The sequence below is a fragment of the Amphiura filiformis genome, chromosome 9 (genome assembly GCF_039555335.1).
Source record: "Amphiura filiformis chromosome 9, Afil_fr2py, whole genome shotgun sequence".
Classification (NCBI taxonomy): Eukaryota; Metazoa; Echinodermata; class Ophiuroidea; order Amphilepidida; family Amphiuridae; genus Amphiura; species Amphiura filiformis.
This window is the reverse complement of record NC_092636.1, coordinates 50871811-50893526: the sequence shown is the minus strand read 5'-3', so window position 1 is coordinate 50893526 and position 21716 is coordinate 50871811. Positions and strand designations below refer to the sequence as shown.

The 21716-nt window shown below is 36.3% G+C and overlaps 1 protein-coding gene across 1 annotated transcript in view; it reads right to left on the bottom strand.

The window, feature by feature from the left end:
- Nucleotides 1-10913: 10913 nt before the first annotated feature.
- Nucleotides 10914-21716, bottom strand: part of LOC140161118 (cyclic nucleotide-gated channel alpha-3-like) — a 67980-nt gene continuing 57177 nt past the window's right edge. Inside the window, exons 3-4 of the mRNA XM_072184524.1 lie at nt 15854-16083; nt 10914-12806 (exon numbers count right to left, since the gene is read on the bottom strand). Coding sequence (XP_072040625.1) covers nt 11323-12806; nt 15854-16083 — 1714 coding nt within the window. The 3' untranslated portion in view covers nt 10914-11322. The remainder of the gene's footprint in view (nt 12807-15853; nt 16084-21716) is intronic.

Below are 21716 nucleotides of genomic sequence, written 5' to 3'. Positions count from 1 at the left end.
TTATGTTTGCATGTTTGAAAAATGCTCGATAGTAAGCACATATGCAAACTATCGAGTTTTTACGGTATTGTGGCCATACTCTCCCTATTTCAAAATAATACAGAATAAAATGTTCAAGTTGATCAAATATGAATAAAAAAGATAAATTTTGCAATAGCTTTGAAAGTAACCATATAGTTTGACCTAACTGGGAATGAATATGTCCCCTGATTCTGAGGTACTGTTTGATAGGGTCTGTGTCAGCCAGTGTTTTGCCATGTTCCCAGAATGGAAAATAATCTTGGACCTGCCTCTGATATATTTATATCATTAGGTGATGTATAAACCCTGTTCTACGGGCCTACCATGCTAAAATTTGTATTTTAATTTTTTTTTTTTTTTTTGCTGTATGCATGTAAAATCAGCCATTTTTGGGGCAAAAGTGACTGTTTTAGACTTGAAAAACATGAGCGAAGCAAGTGAGAAAATTTTATCCGTCATTCTTAGGAAAGACTATTCTTGCCTATTTCTTGGCATTCCACTTCACATTTTATGGAAGACTCTAGAGACACAGTATTATGTTTTGATGAATCCAAGTGTGTGAAAATATTAGATCCGAAACATAATGATAAAATTGAATGTTTTATGCCCAATATTTATTGGTCTCGCTATGAGTTTTAAAATATTGGACGAGATGTAGTCAAGTCATAGCTTGACCAATAAATATGGGCTCAATCGATCCAATTTTATATCATTGTAGGTTAGTTTGAAGGAAACATTTGCAAACAGTTTTTGACTGATATCTGGCCACACACATTGCTAATATAATTGTATGTGGTGTATTTATATCTTCAAATCTATTCAAATTGAATTCAATGTTAATGTTCATTAATGTTTTAACAAGAGAAATAAAAAGAAATAATTAAATAATTGGTTAATCATGATTCTTTTGTGCATTTGCTCAAGTACTGTTTAAGTGGTAATTTTCGTGTACAGTTATTTTCGCGATTTAGAGTAAGAGACACATTTTTGTGAATGTTAATTTCGCGATTGCCCAGTCCTTCCCTATACTTGTAATACATTATTGCATACATTCGCGAGGTGTTATTTTCCCAGTTGGAGCTATAATCGCAAAATTTATGAAAATAAACCCTTGCGAAAATTACCACTTATACAGTAATTATTGGGCTATTCCATTTAAAATCCACACACCCTATGTGGAAGATTTTGCTGCCATCTCAGTTTCAGTTGCAGCTAATATGTTCAATCCAGTTGAAACTTATTGCTAATTTTATGTTAAAATTGTGGACATTTATCAAATCCAGTGGAATTTGACTCAATTTTGTCTCAAATGAGAAACGTTTGGTTTAGAATTCAAACATGTCCACACCTCTTCCACTTTTTTATGGATGAAAATCACAGTATGATGGGATAGCTGAAGGGACTATCCCAGCAAGCATTGCGGTGTATCTCCTTGCTCTATAGGTGACCCCGGAGCTATGTCACTTCCGGTCAGGAGCCGTTGAAAACAAAGCACAGCACAGCGCGGCACCAAATCCAAACACAACATCGGCATTTACGTTTTGTTTGTTGTCAATGGCATATAACCTGGATGTTAAAAACTTACCCTGATGACCGTGGTGACCTATAGCAAATGCATGTATAAAATACAAAAAATAAGTATAGAGCCACCTAAATATTGAGACCTATGGATAGTTTCACAACACTTTAGGGAACATATTTTTCCAAACAAAAAGTCTGAGCACCCCTGATTTAAGTGGGTAATTCTTGAAGAGAAGGGTTTTGTGTATATGGCATGTGCAGTTCTATTTTGGTGCCGCAAAGCATAATGGGATACTCCCTTCAGCTGCTGTGGATGAAAATGATTGAATGTGGAAGTATTCAAACTGTTGAAATTGTTTGGAATACCGAAGTCTTCCTCAGTGGGAGTGTAGATTTCAAATGGATTGGCCCATTCCCTGAGGGAAGGTGACAATTACTGTATACGCGGTTATATTTACATGCAGAATTTTGTTATTTTTGAAAATTATGCGAGTTATCTATTTCGCAGAATTGATGTAAGTGTAAAGTAAACTCCAGATAGGAAAGACCCATGCGTGAGCCATCTTCTGAGTGTGCTTCAATTTGGTTGATGCTGGTACAGTGTTCAAATTTCAAACCTGGCGACCTTATTCATCTGACCATACATGGAGCACTTAACTTGGCAGCGATTGCAAGCTCCCTTGGGTCATTACTGTATGAAAAGGGAAAAACCATTCTGAATGATATTTTTGGAGAACAACCATTCCGAGGCTCATTCAGTGATTTGCTCATCAGGAGGATTGTAAAAATCATCAAAATTCAGATTTTGGAGTCCAGGGTTAGTGTCGTAGATGTGATAACATAGCCTTTTTACATTTTACATGAATCCGTAATTTCATGTAGAAATTAGTTCCATGTAATTGAATGGGGATTTATCTTTTTCAATACTGCTGTTTTCCTTGTTTTTGCCAAAATGTATTGTTTCAAAAGTATACTTGACAATTTTAATGACTTAACCTTCACTTTAAGAAAATTTCTACACAATTTTATTTTTTTAAAACTTTTGCAGGAGCCTTTAAAGTATTGAATGATAATCAACCAATGAACAGTCTATAATTTATGTACGAGTGATACAAAGAGGTTGTGACTCATGCATATTAAGGCCCATCTAACTATTCCAAATCACTGTGATGTGATTTGAATAGGTAGATGGGCGTAGAGAAGCACCAAGTATAAGAAATCACAACCTCTCGAATATGTTGTATTGAACCACCCCAAAGTAATTGAACACACTAGTTACATCTCACACATGTTCTGTGGCACGTGACTCAGTATGAAGAAATGGGCTGTTCTATTTAAAATCCATACACCCTCTATGACAGGCCTAACCATAATCTTCCAAATGGGGATACCATTTGAAATCTTGACTCCCTGTTTGAGTAGTCATGTCCCCGGGGTCATGTCTTCCATACAGAGTGTATGGATTTCAACTGGAATAGCCCAATATTTGCTGCTTTGCTCATCTGTGATGTGTTCTTTTCCCCTGACATGATTTATTAGAGCTTTATTTCAAAATTCAAAGAATCGCTCTTCAAATAGGATTAATCTAAATTAAACAGAGGGGATATTCAGATACTCAAGTTTCATTTATTAGAGTGTTTCAAACTTCAAAGAATCACATGTTTCAAATCGAAGTAGTCTAAATAAAATGATTTATTATCAGCATCTTCCAAATCTATACACAAACAATGAATACAGCAACAATGGTATTTACACAATGGCAGGAAATGATCAGCACTCCTATTGCACAATCTTTCTACAACTTGTCAAACATTTAAAATATGTTAATAGGCATTATAATATAAAATTTACTGTTTTGAACCATGAGAAATAGAAAGTTTGATCAGTTAAAATTTTATCAGTGTGTTTGTTGCAAAGGCAAAACACTGACATCTATCTATAATTTTCGATTATACAGCCTTTATATGTAAGCTGTACATAAACCTGGCTAACTCCGAGTATGCTTCCATGAAGTAATACCATGGACCGTTCAAAAACACTTGTAAGGGGGGGGGGCTGATGCAAAAAAAGGGGGACCTGAAAATTTGTATCCCTCTTAAGGGGGAGCCTTTAAAAAAATCACCTTAATTTTTCTCGGAGAACATGAGTTTTAGGCCTACACTATTTTCTATGGGGTTGACGTACATTTTTCATGGCCAAAAGGGGGGCTCTGAAAATAATTATAGGTAAAAAAAAAATGAATTTTTATTTTTTACATCAGGCCCCCTCGAATAAGTGTTTGTGAACATGTTTGTAAATATCAAACTATAAATACTTGCCTCCCAGACTGGCCTAAAATACATTTCAACAGAAACTGTACATTTCCGTGTGATGATTCCCAGAATATTCTAAAATGATATGCCTAGCTTAAAGGTAAAACTTGCTGTTAAACGGTATATATTGGCAATATAGCCAAAATATACTGAATAAGCTCCGCAATATAAATTGAAAAAAAATGAAAAAAAGAACAGAGATGGACCGTTTCTATGACCTTGGCCTTGTCTTTATAATACTAGTAATTATATGAGGAGATCCTTCACAAAATACACTACATGTATTAGCACAGTATTGGCCAAAATTCTTCAAGTGGTTTTTTTTCATAAGCAAACTGCCGGTTACAGGTCCGAAGGATGATTAGCAGAAAACCCGATAAAAATATTATTAACTATAATCCTTACCCGAGCTCCGAACTTAACCCTAGCCTATAAGCTCTAACCCTAACCCTAAACCCAATCATGATTCTAATCCTAACTTTGACCATGACCCTAGCCAAACCCTATCCCTAACACAGTAGTAACACAAACCCAGATGCTAACCCCAATCTTAACCTACAATGCCCTAAACCTATCTAACCATTTTGGGACTATTAAGGTTAGCAAATATTTTAAACTGTTGCTATTTGGTAGTTCACAGCATTTTGCAAATGGTAGTGAGCTTTGGCAAAAATTGCATTGATCATTTCATATAGCGAGTGTTTAGAAGAATTCAAATATCACAGTAAAAATCCTTTTTTTTGTTGTTGTTTTTGGTTGCTTCGACCAACAAAAGATCGCGTCGCCTTAAGGGTACACGGTGTTTTGTTGGTCGAACATTAATATATTATTGAAAAACAACAAGGATTTATAGGCGCTACCGCCCCAAAAGCAATACATTTTGATGTATAGTACAAATTTTTCATATTTTCCGCCCTTTTTTCTTTACTAATGCTTTTTGCCGCCTTCTTCTTCCGCCCCTCTTTTTGTCGCCTTCTTCTTTCCGCTGCCCTTCGATTTGGCCACCCCTGCTTTGACCCGGGGCTGGTGCCCCAAAGCCCCCCCAAAAAAAAATACGCGCATGCATTCGCAAGACACGGTTGTTTGATGGCATGTAACGAGTCATTTTTAACAAATGTTGAACAATGATGGCGCTATTTATCTAAAATCTTGTTTGCAACTTTACAAGAGGTAGACACTTGTCAAATGGTATTAGAACTTAAGCAAACAGACTGAATTTTCAAAAAACTTTTATAAGATTAATTTAAATTAAAAATATATGTAAATAGCGCCCTCAATTTTCACACAAATGTACAGTTTATAGAATTAAATTTACCATAAAAAAGCTGAAAAAGATGAATAATTTGATACAGAAACGAAAATCTATGTTAAAAATTTCTGCAAAATATATGCGCATATACAATTTATTAGTGTGATAGCTGTTGGTATTATTCAGGTCTAGAATTGAACATTATAATGTTTTGTTAAATAAATTATTAATAAATGACCCCATCAAACAGCCGTGAAGATGCTGTGAACTACCAAATTGCAACAGTTTAAAATAGTTGCTAACCTTAACCCTTCGAACTAACGGGCTGTTTCCAAATGTCAGTGGCATAACCTGGGATTTTCTGGGTGAGCGACTTGCCCACTCGGAGCAATAATGGGTGGGGGATGATGAGGGCAAAGGAGGGAGCAATGATGAGGGGAAATGAAGGAGCACTGAAAAACGGAAGAGGGTAAAAAGGAAAACGGATAAAAGAGAAAAAAGGGGAGGGGACTGAAAGAGAAGAGCAAGAAAATAAGAAGAAAAAGAGATAGAAGGAAATGGGAAAAGCAAAGATGACAAAAAAATCAGCTTTGAGATTTTATTTACTGTCTCACCCACCCGGAGGTTACGCTCATACAAATTGCCTTTAGTACTTAACAAGGCTGATAACGTGAGGACGATGCAATGGCATCGATGCTCTTACGTCGATCTAGCAATAATTATTGGCGGCCTTGTCCAAATTCAAGGTTAGTTTACGCATGTTACTTTTTACATGATCGATATGGAATGTCATTCGATATGAAATCACATTAGTAGTATAAAAGGATTGTTGACATTGTTTTATACCCGATTAAAATTGTTTCGTTACCAAAAAAATAAAATAAATAAAGAAATAAATTCTATGCTATTACATCGACTCGACTGTTGATCATAACTTTATATATAAAAAAAACCGACACATAATCACAAAAAGCAAATTATCTTATGTTACGCACAAATATACCAAATGACAGAAAAATTGTTTATAAAAGTCAAATCCTATAAAGGTCTATCAGATTCGTAACCCTTCGACTGCGTCGCTGCTTGTATTTCTATCTTATAAACTAAAAATACAATTTACATATCATTTGAAAACGCCTTATAATAGGCCTAAACGGTTATATATCTAAACAGGTCCGTAGCCAGGGGTGTGTGGTGGGGGCGTCGCACCTTCCATAAATCTGCGACGGTCTGCTTTGTAAAAAATGGCAAAATTGGGCCCAAAATGTCAACATTCTGATAAACATACCCCAAATCAAGTGAAATGTGTTTGAAAAAAACAGGATCCAAAAATCAGTTGCAGGGGAGATAAAGATCTACTTTTGGCCAGAATGAAGATTTCTATTAAAAAGGTCTGCATTTGGAAAATCCACACCCCACGAAAAAATTCTGGCTACGGGCTTGTACCTAAAACGTTTTTCAAAATAAGATAATAGACTAGTGGCGTCATCCTATTCTCTTTTAGTATGGTTGTGAAAAGCAGTATTTGACAATTAAACAGCCTTTGATAATATGGAAACCAAAAATCACACTGCCATAATTATGCAATTCGGATTCGGTCGGAACTAACTCTTGATATGTATGAAATGCGCGCCACGCGCCATGCACTCCACAATCCGATCAGGTTTGCTCTCATTAATTTATCCAGTTGAGAATTTTCTAGAATCGTCTAGAATTTTCAGACTTTTGCCTGAATTCAGCCCGGGAATTTAGGCAGTTTTGTTGTCCAAATTTACGCATTTTATTTTTTCAGCCTGTTTTGGGCCTTTTTAAGGATGAATTCAGGCCCTTTTTAAAGCAACTTTCAAAAAAGCCATTCTCATGCCTGTTATCTACATTACCATGATTACATACAAGATAATTTACTGACACTTCATGCAAAACATCCAAACCAGTCTTTTTACCTAAAAAGTTAGTACTCGCAGATCATTGCACTGATTGAAAAATATCAAATATTTTAAATAGGGTTACTTTACTGAAATGTACACCAAAATTCTATGTCTTCAACATTCGTAGAAAAAATATAATACCATATATGGCTACAAAGTACAAGTTAAAATTATGTCATCAATAGATACTACATTTAACATTCTTGAAAGAAGACATTTATAATGTACATTAATTATAAAACGAAGTACATCTTCGATACAATCATATTTTATCTACAAACAGTCGCCAAGATGTATTGTTCTTAATAAACATGATGAAGTCAATCGATCATCATCATCTTCGTTTCCATGAAGAATATCCCTGATATAGATAAAAGCTTCATACTAATTACAAAATCAGTCGTACGGTCCGTATAACTGTGTCGTGTACAATGGCCGGCCGACGGCCCGGGAAATTGCCGTTTGGTCTAATACCATTCCGTCTAATAACCGTTTCGTCTACACACATCAAGTTCGTCTAAACCCACTTGGTCTATATCTACTACGTTAATGGACCAAACAGTATTCGACTAAATGGACATTAGACTATATGATAATTAGACTAAATGGTAATTAGCCTTTCTGGTGATAGACGAAATGGATATAGACTAAAAATGTGTATTAGACGAAATGGTATTAGACCAAATGGCAATAAACCGGCGGCCCTACTCTATCTCGCACGTGGTGAAATTCTGCCCAAAACAAATAGTTTGGGCAGCATTGGTCAGCCCTGCTTTGTTTACGATCCACGATTTACCGACAAATGACTCATTTCGAAATGCGATCATGGATTTTGAAGAAGAAAAAAACAGTTTAACAGAGGAGTGCCATATTTACGAATTCGGGCTAAATTCAAAATTGGTATAAAACGTTTGTTTTTTGATCGATTACAAAAATTATTTTGATCATTAAACAGAAATTGTGTCTGTAGTGAATTATACTACAATTTTTTATTCCTAGGGCTCTTTGATTTCTTCAAATATTTTTTTAATGATAGTGTGAATCCCCTGGCCCGCTATAGTTACGCACAAAAGATCGCGTCGCCTTAAACAACATACGATAATATCTTGGTGTAGATTAGTCATCCAGTAAATAACATATAAAGTAAAGTTAAATCGAATTCTGGAAATAAAATTTAGCCAAGCACGCTGCCAAGATCATTGGCCCCCTAGTTGGTGTGTCCCCCTACCACTTAAAGATCACTCAGGATTTTGTTCATAAAATTCAGAACATCAAGCTTTACAGGAATCATCACATCATACGACGTGACCGCTCTTTTCACATCCATTCCTCCCAACGATGCTATAAAAGTGGTGAAAGAATATCTCACCAAGGACAATACTAGATGATCGAACAAATTGATCGGTGGACCAAATCATTGAACTTTTAACCATCTGTCTCTAGACCACGTATTTCTCATATAACAACAAATTCTTCATTCAATATGGCTGTGCCATGGGTTCAGCTGTCTCGCCTATTGTTGTTAACATCTACATAGAGAATTTGAAGCAGATCGTGCTAGATAAATATCCTGAAAACTATCCTAAACTGTGGCTGCGCCACGTCGACGATACGTTTGTTGTTATTGATAGGAACGAGGCTGCCCCATTTTACAAATTCATCAACGAGGTAGACCCAAACATCAAGTTTACCCAGGAGGAGTGTGTGGATAACAATCTAGCCTTCGTGGACTGTCAAGTGCACATTCACGAGTACGGATCACTCAAGTCCACGGTTTACATAGAAACCAACTCATACGGACTTTTACTTACAATTTGATTCTTATCATCCCTTAATACACAAACTCGGGGTGATTAGATCCCTGAAACATCGGGCTAGTACCATTATCAGCGACCAACAGGACCTTCCTGGATAACAACATCACATTCAGATGCAAATATCGCAATCCCTGGGTTGCTGTGGCTACCCCAACTGGGCCTTCACCAAAGCTAAAAAGACCAAAGAGCCCTACATATCTAGCTTGTCAGAAAGGATCAATAACACTCTGAAGTCCTTTGAGATCGCAACGTCTTATAAGCCCACTAACATCATCAGGGGTAAATTAGTCCACGTTAAGGACACCCCCAAGGACAAGCAGAGTAATTTGGTTAATGGCATAACCTGTGCGGCTACTGACTGTGGTGAAGCCTACGTGGGAGAGACCAAACAGTCCCTGAGAGCTAGGGTAAACCAACATCGTAGACCTAGCTCAAGTGAAGCTCAGAACTCCGCAGTTTTCAATCACTGCAAAACATCAGAACACTTCTTTAAGCCAATGGAGGTTGTGATCCTCGACAAAGAAGAAAAGTGGTTCGAGCGGGGTGTCAGGGAAGCCATTGGAGAGAGTGGAGTAGCCAGAAAAGGGGAACTCCGCTTTCAACTGCCGCAAAGCTTTGCAAAATCTTCCCCGTCGTTTGTCACGTGACCTATCAGATGCCTGATGAAGTTCGGAGTTACCGATCGCAACTGTCGCATGTAAGTTGCAAATTTTATTTCCAGAATTCGATTTTACTTTATACAGCATACGATAATGTTAAAACTGTTATAACCCGACAAAGCTGTCGCGGGTTTATCACACACATTACACAATATCACGATATCAAACATTCTAATTACTTTGTACTTTCAAGGCTCTTACGCATCGACTACTTCGCTTTTTGTTTTGTTCGTTTGTAAAAAAATCTTTTAAAAGACACAATATGTACATTGACATGTCATTGTACATTAACATGTAACTGCTTTTCCTAAATAATTATTACATTGCACCAAGGAATTCTTTTGTTCGTTTCAAATATTGTCCAGCAATATTACAGTTTGTTCCTGTTGTTTGTTCCTGTTGTCTATGGCCAATATTATGCATACAAATAAGTTAAAGCTCGAAATACACACTATGAACAAACCAGGGATTTCGGTATTCCACGTTGATGTAATTCCGACCATCTCGTCGAGGCAGCTGACACATATAATATGGTTTCAGTTTGGCTATGTTACTTGCACGTCGTCCCAAGAACTCATCTTGTTTCAATCAAACTCTGTATATTTTCATACACACACAGGCCGAAAGTATTGGAACATCACTGAAAAGGAAGAATTCGGCAAACTGTATATTGAACATTGTGTTAATATTAGTCTATGTTCATTTTGCATTGTAAATATCTTTTAAACAAACTTTTATATTTTAGTAATATTTTAATATCCACGTACATGTGGAAGATCAATGTTGTATTGAACATGTTTTTATCGTGTTTAAATACAATTATTATTATCATTATTATAACATTCATCCAATATCCTGTCGAATTCACAGTAAGTACTAAATAGCAATGCTCTTTGCACGAAATCAATGGGATGTAGATGTCCAGTATGGTGACGCCAGTATTCCAGTGCTTACAATGGCAAAAAGACGGAAATCCGTTTGAACGCAGAGAGGAAGAAACTTTATTCTACAACATGTCCAGATGCCTTAAATGGTCACCAATAAGTGGTTTCTGCAACGTATCAGTGAAATGGTGATGGGATAATTATTCAGGGATGTGTCGGGTGAAAGAAATCAACAGCCTTAGAAGACGGAAGTTTTTTGTGGTCTTGGAGAAAGGTGTTTAACCCATAAGGCACCTAACATGCCTAATGACTCTGAATTACACCAAAACATTGTTTGGTGTGTTCATTACGTTTTTAAAAGTCGTTATGTCCTTTACGGAATAACCACACGACCTTACAATAATATTGCAATTATTGAAATCCCCGAGTCTCACAACCCTTGCAGGACGTCGGCCATCTTTGACTGTTATTTTCTTCCAAGCACCACTTCCGTTCTATATTGCAGAAACCAAAACCATTTGGCGACCATTCTAAATGGCATCTGGACTTTTTGTGGCCTTAAGTTTCTTCGACTCTGCGTTCTAACGAATCACCGTCCTTTCACCATTCATGCCATTATAAGCATTAGAAACTTCGCATGATGTCACCATGGGTGACCAAATATACCCAAATTGATTAGCATTATCTTAATTATATCATACAAAGAACATTGCCATCCGGCACGTAATGTGAAATCGACTGGATATTGGATGAATGTTCACCTTGTCATTTTTTTCTTTTTACAGCAATGTTGCAATACCTTTGGCCAGTGTGTGTATGTCGTGGAGAAAAACAATGACTTAAAAAACATGTACAATATCGCAAAGGGTTTCAAAATGAACGCCTGTGAGAATGACTCTCCTGATGAAAATATTATTATCATATCACTCGTTTATTTTTTCTCATCTTTGGGTTCGTGTTTCGCATTCTTTGACGTACGCCTTCTAGGTTTCTGCGGCGATGCAGCTCTTGCTGCTTCAGATTTAGTAGACGTTTCTGGTGCATGTTCCTTGAGTCTGTCTCTGTCTTCTTTATCTTTATCTTTGACTTTCTTTTCCAATCTCGTTATACGCTGCTTCAGTCGCATCTGGGAATTGCTGTACTCAGACAAGAGTCTTGTAAATCTTGTCTGCAGATGGTTAAGGTTAGATTCCATTCTCTCCAGTTTCTCTTCCGCCTCCGCCTGTTCTTGCGTTTTACCACCTCGTTTAGCCAATTCCTCATCGATCAGATTATCTTTCATCAAAATCTTCCTTCCGCGTTCTTCTAGGATGGATCTTGCATCTGGATATTCTTTGATAGCATCCAGCAAATCGTCTTTTGATAAGCAGAATAAGTCAGAATATCCAACGCTTCTCACATTGGCGGTACGCCTATTCCCAGATAAACTACCGGGGACATTAAGGATACTGATTTCCCCGAAGTAGCTACCTTCGTTTAAAGTTGCATACACAACTTTGCAATCTTCAGATACAACTTGTAATTTGCCTTGCTTCACAATGTACATTTCTCTCCCAATATCTCCTTTCCTACATATAAAATCTCCAGGCCTAAACACCTGTGGTCGCAGTTTAAGGACAAGCTCTACTAATAGGCCAGGTTCACAGTCAGAGAAGATACTGACCTGCTTCAAGGTGTCCAGATGTACATGGATAGCAATCTCTGCACGTAGTTTCTCGGGTAATGTGTTCAATATAACCTCTTCATCTAAAGTTTTCTTATTTGTCCATAAGTAATCAAACCACTTGATGACTCTTGCTTCTAGTTCTTTGCTAACCTTTCGTAATGTCATGTACTGTTTGACCCCGTCCATACGATGCTGGAACTCCGATCTGGATGCATTCATATTGCTTATCATGGTACCGACGTTACCGACGATGGTGGCGAAGATCAACACACCGACAAGGAAATCAAACACAACAAATATGTATTCTGGGTCGGTATCTGGTTTAGGAGTCTCACCGATCGTGGTCAGTGTCAAAGTTGACCAATACAAACTATACACATACTGTGTACTAAGTGGGTCGGAACCGTTTGGATAGACCCATCCGTCGGTACCAAACCCGATATGTCGAGACAAAGCAATGTATACACACGCATTCCAATGGATAATGATCATTATGTAGAAGATTAGATTAAGCACACGGACGATATTAGGATAACTGGTGATTGTTTCAGTACGGTCGAAGCATTCAAATACACGGGGTAGACGCAGTAAACGGGGAAGACGTAGCAAAGGTGTATTGAAGCCAAATAACAGGTAGAAAAAGTCCAGTGGTAGTAGGGATAATGCGTCAAGGATAAATGTATAGGATTTGATATAGTGCATCCGTAGTTTCTTCGAATCTCGTACTGGAAGGCCGCCTTCAAGATAACCTGCAAAAAGTAGGGGAGACAAAAATAATTGCAAATTATACAAATGTTTCATGAGATGGCAAGGACATAATGAAACACTGCTTCTGAGTAGGTTATCCCAAATCTACCATTTTGCATTGTCGTATGCAGGTTGTACGTATTTATTTAGGGAGAATGGAGCTTATCAAAGACGCATTTATATTAATTGGTCAATTTTACCTCCAAAATTGGGATGCAACAGCACCCTCCACGCCCTGGATGCTTCTCTCGACCTACCAACAAAACCAAATCAACCAGACAAGATAACCTAGCTGGAGTTGATATTTTTGTTAAGAAGTAGCCATGTAATATGCAATTAATCAATGTTCAAACACATGGAAGTTGTTCGGACGTCGTGAAACAGAATTCAATGTTATCGCTAGTTCACCACGTAAACTTGTATGGCTCAACATTCAGACCGCTCGCCAATATAGTATCAGTTTGTGAATGAGGACATCGTATAAGTTCCTTGTACTATGTTATCGCCAAGCGCAATTTTATTCGAGCTTCTTTGCCCATCCAATGGTCTGGGTTACGGTTGTTTGATGTGATCATTTATTAATTTTAAAAACATTATATAATGTTCAATTCGTTCATATATTGTATAGCTATTTTCAACATAGATTCTCGTTTCTATATTAAATTATTCATCTTTGTCTGCTTTTTGTGGTAATCTTTATTCTATAAACTGCACATTTGTGAGCAAATTGAGGGCGCTATTTACATACATTTAAAAAAATTTAAATTAGCCAAATAATATGAGTTATTCCTTACATTTCATGATAAAAAGTTTTTTGAAAATTCCCTTGCCATTTGTTAGTCTGTTGGTTAGTATTTTTCTGATGTTCTAATGCCATTTTACAAGTGTCTACCCCTTCTAAAGACTAAAGATGCAAATAAGATTTACGATAAATAACACCATCATTGTTCACCTTTTCTTTAAAATGACGTACAGTTTACATGCCATCAAACAACCGCCGCGGGCGCGCCGATTGTTATAATATTATGATGCTAAATTCTGATCGATCTGGAATTATAAAAAATACAGAATATGACCGTCTTTTCTAGTAAAGGAGATTCCTAAAATAAATAAAGGCATAATATGACCGCTTGTCCTAGTAAAGGAGACTCCTGAAATAACAGAAAGGCAGAATACGGTTTTCCTAGTAGAGGAGATTCCTACCCCATCAATAACAGTTAAGATCGCACAAACTGTTGGCAGTTGGGACGAAGTATAAAATTATGTGTTATTCATATCGAAATATTCTCGACATTCACCCCTTTCATCGACCCCTATCTTGTGTCCCTCGTCATCCATATTTATTAGCCTGAGCAGTCCGTTACACCAAGGTGACGTTTATTGCTTCAAGGATGTTTTGTGCTCATTTTAAAATAACACCGGTTGTCATGGCAATTTCTGTAACACCATTTGCGTCTCTGAAGTGTATATTAGAACACAATCGTATGGTTGCCCAGGAAATGTACAGGCCTCACGAATGCATGGACATATTATTTTTGTATCATTCAAAAAAATGTGTACATGTAATGCCAAAGGTGTCATTATCATACATCCGCCACCACCCCACATCTCGCACACACCCCACTGTCCTAGACGTACAACAAACCCGTATTAAATAAGAGCAGTAAGACACGAACATATTTTTGTGCGAGGTTATCCAAAAACGGGAAAAGGCGTAAGAATAAAATGTAATGCCAAAGGTGTCATTATCATACATCCGCCACCACCCCACATCTCGCACACACCCCACTGCCCTAGACGTACAACAAACCCGTATTAAATAAGAGCAGTAAGACACGAACATATTTTTGTGCGAGGTTATCCAAAAACAGGAAAAGGCGTAAGAATAAAATGTAATGCCAAAGGTGTCATTATCAAATACATCCGCCACCACCCCACATCTCGCACACACCCCACTGCCCTAGACGTACAACAAACCCGTATTAAATAAGAGCAGTAAGACACGAACATATTTTTGTGCGAGGTTATCCAAAAACGGGAAAAGGCGTAAGAATAAAATATCACGTGTTAATTGTATTGGAACGATTGGAAGAAATTCCCAAAACTCTTCCGATAACTATTCTACCAAACTATGCTAGCACAAATACTGTGGTACTGAACACACTTATGATTACATCATGGGTACGGGTGAGGGTGTGGCCCAATCGATAGCCTCATGCCCCATTTTTCTTCATCAAAAACTTGGATTTTTGTATCATGTACTATCACATGGAGCATTGTTTACACGTTTTTGCTTCTCAAATCAAAACCGCTGGAGCAATACAACTCAAAATTTGGAAACATAATCCTTTAATTTAACAGAATATGAAACCTGAAAAAGTTGGACCACGCCTGTTTAACAAGATAAAAGAATGCATTTCTAATGAAACTGTTAGAACATCCGGGCCAATTCTTTGAAAACCACTAAATGGCATCCGTGAAATACCTTAAAATTAATTTAACATTTACATTTACAGGCCAAGATACCATGGCGCTTACAAAAATATACACAAAAAGTCAAATAACAAGAGCCAAGCCATGCCCAAACTGTGTCCCAATATTGATAACTGTTGTTTAGTTTGGAACATTGTTTGTAGTTTTATATCTTACGTTTATTTTATTTATCATTTTTAGGTGTAAATCGTATTCACTTCCTGGGTTGTGATCACCTCTGTCCTGATTTGCCTCTTAAAAAGTATGAATATGAATAGAAAGAAAAGGAAGAAAAAAATACATAAACCCCAACCCCAGCAAAAATAAAAATGAAACAAACTAAAAGAAGTGACTTCGGAAAATTGTATTTTTGGAGAGGAGAAAAGCAATTTTGTCAACTGGTAAGTGGCCGATATTCAGTATCACACCTTAATTATATTGTAAAAAACAAATGACGAAAAACTCACATAAAGAAATGAAGAAGTAAAAACATCCGCATACACATACATTTTACACGTATACGTACATTTCATACGTGTACGTGTACGTATACACGCACGAAGATTGTATTTCTTACCTGTTCGAGATTGAACCAACATGTCAAGAATGTAGATAACGTCACATACATAATCCAGGACCAACCACGTGGTGGTAAATAAATCTTGTAAATCAAGAAAGCACGCTCTGGCAATGATGATGTACCAATTATAGACGGCTGCTAACATAATGACAAGAAGCCACCGATAGTAGAACGTATCCGATTGTTCGATTACCCAGATTTTAGAGGCTTTCTGTTGTGCTGCAGCGCTGTAAAGAAACGGAAAAATAGGAATGGTAATCTAGAGTTTGGATGGAAGGAGCCAAATTATTGTCCAGTTTAGCCCTTTAACTAAGTACCGTAAAAACTCGATAGTTAGCATATGTGCTTACTATCGAGCGCTTTTAAAACATGCAAACATGAAGAGCCCCATCCACAAAAGTGTAAAGGGTTTTGAGCAGCAACTCGTCGATACACATGGTCATATACGAACAAGTAAACCTGCAAATCTGTGTCTCAATCCCATTAGCCCAGTTCGTAAAACACCGGACTTCCGTACAATTTTATGTTTTCAAAAGCGCTCGATAGTAAGCACATAATATGATAAATAACAAGTTTTACGGTATATTTCTTAATATTATTCTATTGATCTTATCTCAAATAAATCAATGAAGTCAGTAATCACATTTATATTTCCCTAGGTTAAAGCCAATTGTATATCAAAACGACTGTTTTGCGCACCCCCCCCCCCCCCCGTCGTCACTAGAAAAATCCCGAGAAATGTGTGTGTGTCAGCTTTATTTGTCTGAGTGCAAACATCTCTAGATCATGATCTAACACAAATGGACTGTAATGTTGAAACTTTTTGAGCAGTGTTGAGATATTGCACAGGCAACTTTTTCTCAAAATAAGCTTGTCCATGTTGCTTGCTTACACAGCAGTAAAGATCAGTACAAGTTGGTAAATTCTTTGCTTTCTGCTGTTTTTGAGAGGTTCAATGGACCATATTGCAAAACATGCTCTGTCTGCGACATTACAGCCTTCGTAGTGGATGGTCACATTTTAAGCCGACATTTCAGCCTATTCGTAGTGGATGGTCACATCTTAAGGATCTCAAAGATCGAAATTAGCATCATAGGAAATCTTTACTTTTTGTATTATCAAAACTTGTCAAAAGTTGTCAAAGTTGTTATAGTTAAGCATCGCTTTGGAGCATAATTTAGATAGCTCATTCTGTAGAGATGGGCGTTGGACCGATGAATAGCCGAGTTGGGTTTGCACCCGGGTTTGCAGTCCGAGACCTGAACGATAAGGCTCCAAAAATGATATACGTCACTCAACCACCACTTTTCGACGTGATGTCAGTATGATATTATGTATAATTGTGGCAATATAACTCGAAAGATGAATGGGAGCAAATGCAAATCCAAAAACAATGAAAAACCAATCAGATACACAATAAAATGAGAGAAATGGATCAAAAAAGATACTTGAATATAACGAACAACATAATGGTATACAATGACAAAGATGGAGTATGAGACAAACGCAAGCAACTTATTATGAGCTTATTATGATAGATTTCATAATGTGAAGGACATTCATTATCATCTCTTCCCGGGCATCACTTAGGTGCACGTACGTGATGTTTTGTTCATCACTCTAGACATGCTTGATAGAAATACCAAAGGAATCAATCTCATGTTCAGAAACTTAAAATAAAAACTTCATGAAATTGCTTTTATTTCGGTCACGGTTCACACATAATATTTACACATTCCTTTTTACCTTTCACTACCTAATCATGCCTGGGCAACACATTTCCCAACCAACTTTGCAACTCTTCTAAATTTATTTGGCAGAACGTACAAATATAACCTTAATTGGTAAAAGCAACTATAACTGATAGAACGCTATTTTTCTTTTGCACACTTGAAAGACATCTAAATTTGAAAGTATTTCACCAGGAGAAAACAATTTTATAATTAAATATATACGAGTGGATATTCATACGTAGTGGTAGATAAAATGATCACCACCTGCTGACGACGCTAGTCGAACTAGTGAAAACGTTCCAGGTAAGCGAAAAATAGTGTAGTGTTGAAGTTAAACTCTTTAATCATAATTTCATAATCGTTATCATTTTTAAATTATGCCAATTACGTCCATTAATTTTCGGGGAAGGCCCGTGCTCACTGTGTGAATATCCCACATTTGTATGCCCGTACTTCAAATAAATAAAAATTAAATAAAAAGATTAGAGACCGAGTTAGTAGATAGTGCACAATCTATTTCCTTGATATCAGTTACGTAACATTTCAAATATTTAGACACATTTCATACATTAATCACCCATCGTATTATTTCAATTTAAAACAATGTTTGCGCTTACTATGTGTTGTTTACATTAAACGGTAACGAAATCGATATCTCGCATTACAGGGTATTTGCTAATATAATGTAAATATAAATTGTCTATCCTTGTGAGATCAACACTTTCATTCCAAATGAGTAGATTTTAAATAGAATATTACAAGTACGCCCCCAACGGCTCACAACTTGTTGCACTATAACGCTGCAGTGACCAAACGCTTCTATGTAATTGTAGGACCAACCTTTGTACGTCAAAACTAACAACCTTATCTTAGGGTATGCTCTCAAGGATAAGGGGTGGTTACTGCCACCCGGAGATTTTATAAACTGCTCTAATGAATATATTGACAATACAGTGTGTCCCAATAAAAATGACCGGATAGTTTTATTTTGCTGTACAGTAATGCAAAGGTGTACAGCACAGGAATCATACAACTTTAAAAAGAACCATGTATCACTATCTCTTTCCCATGTCACTGTTTATTCAAAGTCTGATCACACGCATACGCACTCACGTCTTTGTTACTACGTAACTGAATCGAACATAAATTATTTGCGCTGATATATAATTATGTAGGAAACAGATTATGCTATTACATGTCTGCTATAATGTTTCGTTTTAAATTTTGTGATTGCGGTGTGTACTTTTAAAGTTAAAGAAAATAAACGCATCCGGTATTTTTATTTGGCCATACTGTATGGGCTCTCTGTGTATGTTTAATAGAATGTATACATAATGGACAAATTTATATTAATTTATCTAAGTTTCGTGAAAATCATGATGTCACCTACTGGGGAAAATGAGAGAGGAATTGACGTGTTACCAAATAAGGCTTGCCAGGACCAGGATTAAGACCATGAAAAGTGGAAATGTCGTAGATGTTTCAATATCAATATTATGCAAGAGTTAGTCTTAGAAGTAAATTTATGACGACATAAACAAACTGGTACAAATATGTTATAAGCAACCACACAATGTATAGTAATGAAATTCAAACTATATTGTATGATATGTTATGCTACACATGCACTTGTAAATTTGACTGTATATGATGAAATGAAAATTGATTTGAAAAATAATATGAACAATAAACAAATTATTCTAACTCCACGATTGATTCTGTATTTTGAATATGATTAATGTTTTTCAGATAATGGTGGAATTAAATCAGATGACTTGCACATAAATGGACCTTTTCGGTAAATCCCATAATTCTTTGCGCTTAGACCTGAGATGACGAAATCAGAGGTCTAACCGCAAAGAATTATGGGATTTACCAAAAAGATCACTTATACCTTTGCATGCAAAATGCATGATGTATTCTGCAAATGGTAAACGAAAAATAACAGCAGAAGCAGGAAATGATAAAAAGAAAATAACAGAAATTTCAAAGCATAAAACGTCAGCGGATTGACGATAAAATTAAATACATAAAACTTGACATTTAGTTAAAAACATGTGACAAACTTAAAAGGGAAAATTGAAAAAAGAAACGATAAGAATTTATAATAATACAAAGCACAAAGCTTGGGCTTTTAAAAGAAAGTAATTATACAACAAATTTAATAGGCAAAGTCTATAGAAAATCAATGATTAGAATTTATAATAGGATTTGAGATAAAAAAAAACACCACAAGCTCAAGCTTAAAATAAAATATACAACACAAACTTAAATGCAAAATGTGGACATAATAAATGTCAAGGATTCAAGGTCAGGTTTAAAAACCTAATCTGACTTTATAGCCAGTCGTAAACGACACGCGATTGAAATCTAACCAATGAAATTGATAGTTTATATTGCTTTGGGTTGAAATGATCTACATTGTTGGACAAAATTAAAATTCAGTCGCTCATCGATGGAGTTAAAAACAAAGATTTCAAAGTAAAAGAATATATTTGTGTAAAATAATATTAGATGATCAATTAGTTCATTTTAACATTACATATCCGTTCTCATTTTCTTGCAGCATTGCAATTTTTTGCTCCTCGCGCAATATTTTGTGGGCTGCATCTTAATTAGATATTCATCACCAGTACGCTAGAATACGCATAAAGTCCGCCATATTGGAGCAACCCACGCAGTAAAATATCTTAAAATAATAAGTAAAGGAACACTGTCATTAATAAGTGTTTGTTTAATCAAGGATGCATTCTACATTCTAATCAGAGTTAGTAACGAGATGATAAGATTTTGAATTGAACACAGAAACATTACTATTATGAACGCTTCACTTGTACTCGAATTGCTTTTATTAAATCTATAGTAGGTTGTAATATTTAACTAAGAGTTACTAAACGTGCCCGCAAAATCTGCCAAAAGAACAAAATTTTCTCACATAAAATCTACGTCTTGATGACAAATTGTACCTCAAAGTGTTAAAAGAACATGTTTGTAAATTGTAAAGGCTGTTAAGTCCGCCATATTGCATTTTCACAGTCACATGACAATGGCGACAATTGTATTGATAAGGTACTCGTGTAGTAAGATTTGCGTTAAATTAGTTATAAGGCGATCGTTTGCAACCAGATATCTCCCATGGTAACCTGTAAATGGACCATGAGGAGGAGGATGCCTGATTGACTTGCTGAATTTATATAAACATGGCAAAGCAACCGTTATTTGTCTGCTTTTTCTTTGAGAAAGCTTTGTGTACAAATCAATAGGGCATCTAATGGAGCAATCGGAAACTTTTGACTTCACCGTGTCTTTATTTCTTGACCGATTTCAATAAATCAGGTCTTAAATCCCCGGGCTTTAAATCCGAGCTGAAAGATGCACTATTGGCTGTTAGCTGTTTTTAATATGACATATTGTTTAGGATATCCAGGGTTGAAAATAACTGGCACCATAATTCCCGATATGATACAAAATGTATTGCAATTATTAAAAATGGCCTTTTCTTGACATTTAACAGTCAACGAAGTACAGTAAGCCAAAAAATTAAGGTACCAGTTGTGTTCACCCCTGTATATCCTAATTAAGAAACATGTGTCAAAATTAAAACAAGCAGCTAATACCTGTACTCTTTAGCTCTGATTTAAGGCCTCATTTGTTGAAATTGGTTGAGAATTAAAGAAACGGTGGTCTAAAATCTAATAAAGAAACGAAATCAAGTTTGTGTTCTAATCAACGAAAGCACGACGCTAGTTTTAACGGCGCTGGTTCTCCTTTTCGTGAACGCATTGTGTGCAAATCGATAGGGCACGCAATGTGGAGCAATCTGCAACTTTTAAATTGGCATCTTCCTTGGGGTTTTGGATCGTCATATCTTTATTTCTTGAACAATTTCAACAAATGAGGTCTTAAATTCGAGCTAAAAGATGCAGCTAATGGCTGCTGGTTCCAATTACGACATATCTGTCTTAGTTTAGGATATACAAGGGGTGAACATAACTGATACCTTAATTTTTTGACTTTATCAGTCTAATGCTACGTAAAGTGTATGTAGCTGGAATGGAAAGCCGACCATCATATGAAAATTGTAAAACGGTGACCTTTTGTATTAAAGATATACATGAAGTTTCCCA